The sequence below is a fragment of the Nelumbo nucifera genome, chromosome 1 (assembly GCF_055504915.1).
Source record: "Nelumbo nucifera cultivar China Antique chromosome 1, China Antique-T2T, whole genome shotgun sequence".
NCBI lineage: Eukaryota > Viridiplantae > Streptophyta > Magnoliopsida > Proteales > Nelumbonaceae > Nelumbo > Nelumbo nucifera.
This window is the reverse complement of record NC_142649.1, coordinates 80046916-80057802: the sequence shown is the minus strand read 5'-3', so window position 1 is coordinate 80057802 and position 10887 is coordinate 80046916. Positions and strand designations below refer to the sequence as shown.

Genomic DNA, 10887 nt, shown 5'->3' with positions numbered 1-10887 from the left:
CCTTCTATTAGTGCACTGTTAATGCTTCTTAACAGAGGTGTCCATGTCAATATAAATAACAATTTTCATGACCAAATTACCCTTGAATGGAAAGTTAGAGGACAAATAGTCTTTTTCAGTTTTCAAATTACTTGTTTTTTGCATTTTTAGTGTTTTGTTATAATTTCCAATGTTTTTATAATTTCTATTTTTTTACATTTTCCATTTCTACAATCTATAAATTTTCCTTTTTTTGTTATTTATTTGTAATTTTTGTATTTTTTCTATAATTTTGGTGTTTTTCTACAATTTTTATTTTCTGATTTTGTTTTTCAATTTCTATAGTTTCTATAATTTGAAAATAATTTTTTTATTTTTTTCAATTTCTATAATTTTTTTATCTTTTTTGTAATTTCTATGTTTTTGTGTATTTTGTATTTGAAAATATTTTTTGAACTTTTTCCTTTTTTCATGTCTAAATATTAAAATGGTAATATATTAACACCTGCTAATTTATTTTGTATATATTTTATATTTTTCTATGAAAGTTAAAATGGTAATATATTAACACCCATTAGTCTGTTTAACGTCAAGTTAGTGACATGGTGAGTTTTAGACATTTTGAAAAGTTGTGGTGAGTTTAAGAGAAATGTTGAAAACTCATGGTGAGTTTAAGATAATTTTCCTAAATTATTTAACTCCTAGTTTCTCTTATTAAGTTAGATTTGTGTCAATATTTGTAACAATATAAATCCATATACTTTAAAACTGACTAAAAAACAAAATCATTTTTAATCCAAGTGGTGGCTAAGCAATTCAACTATCCAAATCAAATTGATCAACCTACGAAGTCATAGTTAGGTAATAAAATTTTTAATATAGAAATAAACACAGAAACTTACAAATTAGGCACATTTATGATATATTTACCAATCAAATTAAAAAATAGGTGTAATAAACAAGAATTATTTTTATTGGTAATAAAAATGAAATACATAATTTAGAACTGATAAAAAATGAAATTATTTTATTGTTTGACAAAAATCAATAGTTCAACCTAATTAAATTTGTAGAGTGTAAAATAGTCTATATAAGAGATATATACTTTTTTTTTAACAAAAGATACAAATCTACTTTTATTTTTATTCATATACTTTTACGTCTTATTATCAATATGAAAAATATATTTTACTTTTTAATACATAAATGTAATATTGTCAAATACAAACTAAAATAAATTCCAACGCAAATTTACCATTTACATTCCATTTGCATCGTTTCCAAGCGTTATGAACATCTCCCGTATATGCATATAAACTTGTTGGGAGATATTCTATCCGTGCGGTTAAATTATTGCAGTGTATGTACAGAATTAAATTCATGGAGATTTTCCCAAGGTGTGTGAATAGTTCTTTTGCAGAGAAAAACCCATCATCCCAAACACCGTCGTAATTTGAGTGAAGTCGGTGTCGTGTGTCTCGTTACAGAGGACCCCAAATAAAAAGTGTTCTCCAAAGCCGTACACATCGTAATCCGTACAGAGGCAGTGGTACAATCATGGTAAAAGAAAAAGGCAAAAGGTTACTTGTTTCATTTCAGCGATTTCACGTAACATTGGTTAATGGTTATTTGGTTTTCCGTCCAACGCAGATGCAGACGAGACGAGATATATAGAATGACTGAGATGTCCCCAGTTCTCTAGTCTTCTGCTACATAGGTCTCATTTCATCATTCACCCATTAAAGCTCATGGCTTCGCCCACCGACTGCTAAGCCTCCCCAGTCCCCAGACCTGGCTTTGCATTTATGATTTAACTTCAATCCTTTCTATCCATTCTCCTTATTTTCTTTCATTTTCACTACATGCATACGAAATTGCGAATACACCCAGCAACAAAGATTGGAAAAACCACTACTTAAAAATCTTCACATCATCAGATCCATTACTCATTTTGTTCTCTTGATGAATTTATGTTCATTGGTTTTCAGATTTCTGTAGTTTAATTTAAACATAAATGGGTCGGACATTTGGTCTTGTATCTACTCTGGCAGCGCTGTTTCTCTTCTTCTGCAAAAGCCAAGCTTTGTTACCTGCAAACGTTAGCAACATCAACAGCAGCCGTGCTCTTCACGACTATAGACGCTTCCTCCTTGCTAATGGCGTCGGTCGTACGCCTCCAATGGGGTAATTTCTTTATCTTTCATTGTCTCCGCAACTCCCATTTTCTTTGGTCCTATTAAAGATTTATTATACTTGGTTATTTATACAATCGAGAAGCGGAGATGGGGGAGATGTCCGGGCTCTGTGTCAAAAGTTTCTGTCTCTTAGACCTGCTTATTTGATTCATTAACTAAAGAAGAAATCTAAATGCAGATGGAACAGCTGGAATCATTTCCAATGTAGAATTGATGAGTGGGTTGTGAAGAGCACTGGTACTTTCTTATTCTTCTTTACTTTGTCTGGGTTGTGCAAAGTCTTATCTATGCAAATTTCCAGTTCTGGATATTTCTTTAGTTCTTTACAACAACCAAATGATCTTCCTTGTTCTTGTATTGTATTGCTATCATCTTCCACAGAAAAGTAATAAAGGAAGAGCCCGCTGGGTAGGCTTGTTACTCAAATTTCAGCCAACTAATTATTCCCTACAAACAAAAGCCCTCTTTTCTGGACCAAGGGGCTTACACAATCCATAAAGATCCTATTGGCTGAACAATTTGGATTAGCCAGGTCGCACGTTAGGTCATAGAGTGGGTCATACACTCGTATTCAAACCCAGGGTGAAAATTACTTTCTAAACTTGGTGAAGCAAAACACCAACAACAGTTTTTGAGCCAAACTAACCTTTTGGTGGTATTTGGCAATAGCAGCGTTGTCAATTTCTGTGGTTCCTCAAGAGGTCATGTCAGAAAAATCACATTTCTAACCTCATGTTTCATTTCATATAAATCAGCAATGCTATGTCTTTCTTGGATTCGGCAAATTGGCTGATTTTTCTGATTGTCAAAAAGTTCATCTCTGTTATTATAGAAGTTACTTGCATCTCTTGCAACCATAGTGGCGGCATTTTTTTTTGTGACCGCCCAATAAAATACGGAATTTAAAATATAAGGGATCATGTCTGTGTTTTATTGGGTGGTTACAAATATGATGCCAGAAGATGTAAGCTCTACATCGATGGGTTGATGTGGCAGATGCACTTGATGCTTTTCAACATGCAGTAAAATACAAAACTGAAAACAGGTTTTGGAAAATGATTTTTTTATAGGATTCGTTATAAAATGTCATATCAGCATTAGCTAAGCACCTGATTTTGATACGGTGTTGTAATTCTGTTTGCTGGACCTCAGAATCATCAAAATCGGAAGCCATGCTAAAGCCATCTATTTAGTTGACACAAGGTTTAAAATCTACTTATTGATTAGTTTGGAAATTAAGTTTTCAGTTAAGTGTTTTATTTTTTATAATAATTTCTCTTTTGCTTTTTGGTAGTGCGGTGGGGGTTTTGGAGGGCACATGCAACAAAATCATTTCATATTAAAAATTTTTGTTTGGTTTTTCAACTAGTAAATTCATCTGAAATGGAGTCAATACTAGCATGAAATAAAAATCAGTTCATTCATGTAAGTCATTACTTTTGTTAAAATTTTTCGTTATAATATTGTAGCAATATCTACCCCATGAATTAGCTATGGAGATTTAATTGGATTTTTTTCGTGCAACTTAATGCATTTGAAAATTTACACACTTCTAATTGTTTGATTATGTAGATCTTGTTGTGAGAAATCTCTTATGGAGGATAAGACTGTTTTTATGATATTTATGATAGTAGTTCAATTCATTAGATGATGAGTTTTACTGTCAAATAAATTAACAATCAAAGTAAAAGTATTTCATTCCATGTGCTTTTCAAATGCTATATGAAATTCCTAGCATTTCTTATTTTCTGTAATAATTTAGTTTCTGTGTCTTGTGTACAGCTGATGCTCTTGTTTCGACTGGGTTAGCAGCACTTGGATACAAATATGTAAATATTGGTATGTTTTTTTTCCTACATTTTTTCTCTATGTTTGTAATCTAAAAGGGGATATGACAATTAGTAGAGTATAATAGCACAAAACAAGATTGTTGTAGCCCATCCCAAAGAGTTAGGATAAGGTTAACAATAAAAAAAGAAAAAAAATTGATTGGGATGAAGTTTTGTTGGGTTAAATTGAGTTGTGTTAACAGTAAATTATAAAGCAGATGATTGCTGGGGAAATGAGAATAGAGATGCCAGGGGTAATCTCGTTGCCAGGGCTTCTACTTTTCCTTCAGGCATCAAAGCTCTTGCTGATTATGTTCATGCAAAGGGCCTAAAGCTGGGCATTTACTCTGATGCTGGGTACTCTCTCTGTCTCTCTCTCTGTCTCTCTCTCTCTCTCACACACACACACACACACAACACAGGCATATAATCATACATAGGGGTGTCCATGAAAAACCGAAAAACCAAACCGAACCGAAAAATGCGGTTAACTGAACCGACCGGTATATATATTTATATGTATATTTTATATATATTTTTAATATATGTCACATATTTTCTATATATTATATATAAATATATATCCATTATATATATATAAATATATACATATATTATATTTATAATAATCTATTCATAAATATATTATATATATTATATATTTTTGTAATATTTATAATATATTATATATCATATATTATTTATAATATAGTATCATACATATATTTATATAATATATTATAAATATAAAAAACTGAAAAACCGAAACCGACGGACCGGTTAACCAGTGGTACCAGTTCGGTTTCGGTTTGGAGAAATGGAAAAACCGGGGGTACCAGTTCGGTTTGCAAAAATTGCCCATGGTCCGGTTAACCGAATCATGGACACCCCTAATCATACACATGCACATAGTCCAAGTACTTTGAGCAGTATATGCACTTTCATTCTCAGGATACAGAGCACTTAAATACTAACTAGGTGAATGAGAATGGGGTAACTGTGATCATTCAGCAAAGTTAATTTCTGGCCTGAAATGCCTTTGCATGGAGCTCCATTTTTTATAAAGTCCAATGCAAGATTCAAATAGGATAATTTATGATTGTACATTTATAACATGTTGACCTTCATTAATTTGGTTTTCTGTTTTTCTATTATTAATAGCATGCAAATATGACAGTTTCTCCTCTTTTCAGTTACAGAACCTGCAGCAAGACCATGCCGGGTTCCTTTGGGCATGAAGATCAGGATGCGAGAACCTTTGCTACTTGGGTATAAGCTTGCAGTTTTTTTTTTTGGTGGACCAATGGACTCATCCATCTTGACAGTGGATTTGTTTGGTTACTTCCTGTCCCAGCTTTAGGAGCAATTCTTGGTCCAACTCATCAAATTTTACCTGGTTTCCTGGGTTCCTTCTGGCTAAGCACCAATTGCCATTGTGAACTATTGAATTGTTTACAAAGGAGACAAATTGCAGGAACACTTTATACAGTCTTTGTTAGCTTGTGAACAGTGATTTGTTTTCAGTCCAAAATACAAGTGAAGCAATTACTTGACGCACTTTAATTGGTGATTTTGGCTGTAGGGAGTTGATTATTTGAAGTATGATAACTGTTACAATGATGGCTCCCATCCTCAAGACAGGTGTTGCCATTTCTCTTAATGAATTACATATACATCATTAATGTTAAATTGCTAAATCAAAAGAAAAAAAGAAAAGTAAGAAACAGAATTATTTGAAATTACAGAAACGGCAAAAGTATTCTTGGAAGGTTGTGCATGCTGCCATAGATAATGGGCTTGCTACTTTTAGTCTATTGCATTTACATAATGGAAATCTGAAAGCCTAAATTATGATCTTCTCTGTTTCTACCAATGTTTTAAAATGTGAAGGCATGACGCAAGGTGTTCCACTACTTGGAGGTATGAGGCGTAGTTTGGAATGTAAGAGGCATAAGCCTCCCAAATACAAGGAGGTGTAAGCTTCCTTAAAAGGGGGTGGATGAGGAGGAAGGAGGAGGCAGATGATTAAGTATCCTTCTCTTTCCTTCCTTTCCCTTCCCTTTTCTTTTCTTTCTATTCTCTTTTTTTCTTCTCTTTCTTTCTTTCTTCCCTTCCCTTTCTTTTCCATTCCTTTATTTTCTTTTTCCTTTCTTTATTTTCTTTTTTTTTTCTGTCTTTTTGCATGAGGTATGATGAGGCACATGAGGCATACGCCTCTTGCACCTGAGGTGTACGCCACGGAGATATCAATGCCTTTGCCAAGGGTGTTTTGGGGGCACCTCGCCTGGAGGCACAGGCATGCACCTCCCATGCCTTTTAAAACACTGGTTTCTACACTAATATCTAGCAATGCTAGCAAAACAAGTCATCACAGGCATGGGTGTAAAACACAAAAGGACAATGCACTGAAAAAGTATGAATCCTTTGTTTTATTACAGACAGTCTGTTTAGCTTTTTGTGCTATTGCACTTTACTGGGTTGCATACATGATGTTTCATTTTGTTCCTGTTTCTCTTATTGTCTCCAAGTGTTAAGAGTATTGTTTCTTTTCTGTTCCACTTGTTGGATGGTTTTATTACTAGCCTCTTATTAATTAAGACTCAGTAGTGGTTGGATTTATCTGTTGAGTGCTGCTATGAATGAGTGGTGAGAATTATTTTGCTTAATCTTGGTTAGTTAGAATTCAATTGATTTGGTTTGTATGTTTTTGGTATAAATTTGAAACTGGAATAGTGTAGCGGATTTGCCCTCAACAAAGATATTAAACTCTTTTATTAAGAACTTGGAAAATAGTTCAGGTCTGATGTCATCATCATCCATAATTAATGCAGGTGTTATGTGTAAGTTGATAATGGAACCACTTTTTCATTTGCAGGTTTGCTCGAATGAGTTATGCATTACAAAAGGTTGGCCGACCAATTGTCTACTCAATTTGTGAATGGTAAGAATATATCATTTTTGCACAATCTATAGTAGTTTTAAAATCTTTTCCATTCTCCAGTACTGATCAGTAAGAGCTCAGCCAATTGTCTTCTATTATGTTAGTCAATTGGCCAGAGTTGTTCATGTGATATTTGTTTTTGATAATAAATAGAACTCATTGAAGGAAAAAGAAAGAAAGATATAAAGATTGGTGATAAATCATCTAATACATGAGCATCATCACACAGTACCATACTACTACCTAAAAAATATTAATTGAACAATGACCAAAGAAAGCCCCTTCTATCTCATCCTACTAATCAGACCCAACATTATCAACAACAAACCCACAACTAGAAAACATCATCTCAAGAGTCATCCAACGTAACTCTTGAGAACTTCCCAACCCAATAAACAATAAACTCCAAATACCCCCAACCAGCATTCCTAAACAACCAAACAACCCATATGGTACAACCAAGCACCTTTCAATCCCCTAAACCAAATCAAACTGACAAGCTTAATGTAATCTACAACCTAGCAAAGCACTCAAGTAACAGGATGAATAAGAATACTTGTATTAAAAAGTTATTAGTGAATAATGGAAACCCCGTTAAAATGAAGGATAAACTACAATTATGAGCAACAAAATCCATTACAATAGTTGAATACAATTTCATAATGCCTAAATAATGGCACAATTATTTTTAGGGGAGAAGAGAATCCAGCAAACTGGGCTGCGAGATTTGGTAATGCCTGGAGAACCACAGGTGACATTCAAGACAAATGGGACAGGTCTTCATCCTTCTTTCTGTAATTTCAACAAACTTCCTTACTACATGAGAATCCAAGCTTAAGTGGATAGCTTTTGTTGACTGTGCTTTTATCTTTTCAGTATCACATCAATTGCAGATGGGAACAACATTTGGGGAAGATTTGCAGGGCCAGGCAGATGGAACGGTAAGGGTAACTTTTATTGGTGGGTTGACTTAAAGTTCCATGCTTGTTTAGTTTTGTTGAACTTGGCTTTAGTGAATTCTGGAACACTGGAACTACACAAAGTTTTGTTGTTCGTTAATTTTTAATCTTTGAATTTATAGATTAAACATTTTTTTTAATTTTACGCACCAAGGAAAAATATCAAGCACTTAGCTTGTGGTGCTACTATGATAGATCCTGACATGTTGGAAGTGGGAAATGGAGGAATGAGTCTAGAGGAGTACAGGTCTCACTTTAGCATTTGGGCTCTTATGAAGGTAAATTTGTAAGACATAAAACTTTCTAGTTCTGTTCCAACCATTATTACAAGATGTGAAAACCTTTTTTGTAACAGGCTCCTTTACTTATTGGATGTGATATCAGAACCGCTAGCAGAGAGACTCTCCAGATCCTGGGAAACAAGGAGGTGATTGATGTTAATCAGGACCCACTTGGAGTTCAAGGGAGGAAGATAAGATCACAAGCAGGGCTAGAAGTATGCATCCAAATTTATTCTTGTTTCTTTTCATTAATTTAATTACTTACAATCTGTTTCTCGTGATGACATTTCCAATGGGCAAGTCTAGCAACCCTATAGGTTCTTACCTCGTGAATTAAAATCCTGCCACCCACACCCCTAGATGATACTTTATGAGATAACAGCTTTCTTAAGTTGTTAATGCATGTAAATCCCGATTTCACAATAGCATGGGCATGGGTTTAAAACCTTTCTACCTATTAAACAATGCATATATACAGGTTAAGACCGAAGGTAAAATACTTGCATAAGTAAAGGTTTAGTTGTTGCAAATTGTCTTTTTCCAACTTGAAGTTGCATGGAATGACTGTTTTAGGTTTGTCACCTACCTGTGACACAAATGTGAGTGGTCAAGTCTTTCCATTTGTCTTGATTCTCTTTTTATTATAATAATTGTACAATTCAAACATGAATTGAGTGAGTTATGGTTGATTTCTCAACATCGAACTGTGTGACATAATTCTTCATTTCCTTAGTATTTTAATTATAAATTAGAGTTCTATCCTTTTTGGATTTATTGATAAAGTGTTGCTTTTAGAAGTTATTTTCCATTATAAAGTGAAGGCAAACATATGTGTCAAAACCCAATACTTTTAGAGGGTTTCAGGAATTCATGAATTAGGAAGTGGATCAAACTTATAGCTAGTTTCATGGGAGGTTAAGAAAAGTTTTTCATATACGATCCATAAACTTGGGATCAAACTAGGCTTCATGCTGAGTTTTATGTGGCCCTATCCTTAATTTGAGAAGAAAATGTGATTCCTCCCTAATGTATGTGAGAGATTTCATCATGCAAGACTCTCCTGAACAAAACCCCCAATGAATTTCTTAATTATTCTCCCTCTTTACTCAATGGAATTATTTTATTTTTCTTTTGTAATGGATTGCTCTTGGTTGGTTTGAAACCCGTATGACCAGTGAGTTCTTTTATGCTGATAAGTTTTTTCTGATTGATTAATTTAGGTGTCTAGACGTTTATTAATCTATAAATTGATTTTGTTCAAAATACCCTGTTTCTATCTCTTTAATGTTTTCTAGTTAGTTTGATTATCAAAGGAGACATTGCTCAATGTTGGTCCTGGATATTTGGGGTCTTCTGATTCAATATCAATAGTTGTTTAGAAAATGGGTTCAGAAAATGAACATATCCATACAATTATTTGCTGAAATGGAAGTGTTTGTACATATAAAATGTGAGTTGCTATTTTGTTTAATGTTATCAATGTCTATGAAAGTATTTTTTAGATATATTTGTTAGATCTAAGCTCTATTTTACTATTTTTGAAAAAAAAAACTTTTGAGCTTTACACCTTGGTGCACTTTGTGGCATGAGATGCAACCAGTGCCATTTCTCTGCTTTTGTCCTCAGGCTGTTAGTGAATAAGGCTGAACAACCAAGGTAAGGTGGAGAGCTGCTTAGGTTGGAGGTTGAACAGGTGGCCAATTCAGAGGATCCCCTACATAGTGGATTGCTTGGATCAGCCTAATCATACATCCACATGGTACTAGTGACCTGGTTGCTCAGTGGCTTTTTCCAAGTCCTTGTTAATTGATGGTCTTCATGGTTTAAATGGGCTAATTGGTAAAACCGTGACCAGTGAGCATTCTGGTTTTCATTGCATGACACAAATAGAGCAGGTAGCATGGGAAAGCTATCTAAGCATCTTGACTACAAAAGTTTGTTGTATTTACCAAATCAGTATTCTCTATATGCAGTGTATGTACTGTGAATGTCCCTTGATTAATTTTTCTATATTGGCTATCTTTTACTCTAGTTGACGCGATGCTTCATGGTATGTAGGTTTGGGCAGGACCATTATCAGGGAGAAGGGTTGTAATTGTATTATGGAACAGAAGCTGGGCTCGGGCTCCTATTACAGTCGGATGGCGGGAAGTTGGATTCTCTCCTTTCAGTCCTGTTATTGTTAGAGACCTATGGATGGTATGAAACTTGCGTGTTTAATCTTAATATATTTTCATCATGTCTTTTTGTTTTCCTTGAGAGGCAAACTGCTCTACAATAAAAATGGTCAATATATGGGCGTAAGATGCATATTTTCCTTCCTTTTTTATCTCTATTATCCATTGAAGCGACAACTCATCTATCATTTCTCTTGCAGCACTCATTTGTGTCCAAAAGGATGCGTTTCCGATTGACTGCTTATGTTGCTCCTCATGCTTGTAAGATGTATGTCCTTACCCCAATATAAACTAGGAAAAAGGGAAGCTTATATTTTCCAAAAATCATGTATAATAATGCAGATAAGATACAAGCATGAAATTGTAATTGAATGCTATGGAAGTCAGCCAAGTGGAAAGCATAAGAGATTGTGGAATGTAAACATTTCAAGAGTCAAGAGTGCATGATTCGATGAGCATAAACCTGACCCTGGATGTGGAATTTGATGCTCTAAATCTGATCATGGGAATTCACAAAGGAAAACAG

At 34.1% G+C, this 10887-nt stretch overlaps 1 protein-coding gene across 2 annotated transcripts; it reads left to right on the top strand.

The window, feature by feature from the left end:
* Positions 1-1381: 1381 nt before the first annotated feature.
* Positions 1382-10823, top strand: LOC104588902 (alpha-galactosidase-like). Of its 2 annotated transcripts, none has more exons than XR_016070914.1 (14): positions 1382-1539; positions 1630-2163; positions 2353-2411; positions 3957-4013; positions 4222-4360; positions 5197-5272; positions 5586-5644; positions 6879-6944; positions 7637-7720; positions 7821-7885; positions 8099-8181; positions 8259-8399; positions 9811-10158; positions 10243-10380. XR_016070914.1 is itself a non-coding variant. In XM_010247027.3 (14 exons), the coding sequence occupies exons 2-14, from the start codon at positions 1994-1996 to the stop codon at positions 10649-10651; spliced, it is 1230 nt and encodes a 409-aa protein (XP_010245329.1). In that variant the 5' UTR covers positions 1385-1539; positions 1630-1993; the 3' UTR covers positions 10652-10823. The 2 variants fall into 2 exon arrangements, 1 of the variants encoding a protein (XP_010245329.1); XM_010247027.3 differs by lacking the exon at positions 9811-10158 and adding an exon at positions 10562-10823 and having other exon boundaries at positions 1385-1539; positions 10243-10383.
* Positions 10824-10887: the final 64 nt, after the last annotated feature.

Coding starts and splice junctions, on each gene's coding strand:
- LOC104588902 (XM_010247027.3), top strand. CDS start 1,994: ATGGGTCGGACATTTGGTCTTGTATCTACTCTGGCAGCGCTGTTTCTC. Junction 7,886..8,098: donor AGGGCCAGGCAGATGGAACG/GTAAGGGTAACT, acceptor CTACTATGATAG/ATCCTGACATGTTGGAAGTG. Junction 8,400..10,242: donor GATCACAAGCAGGGCTAGAA/GTATGCATCCAA, acceptor CATGGTATGTAG/GTTTGGGCAGGACCATTATC.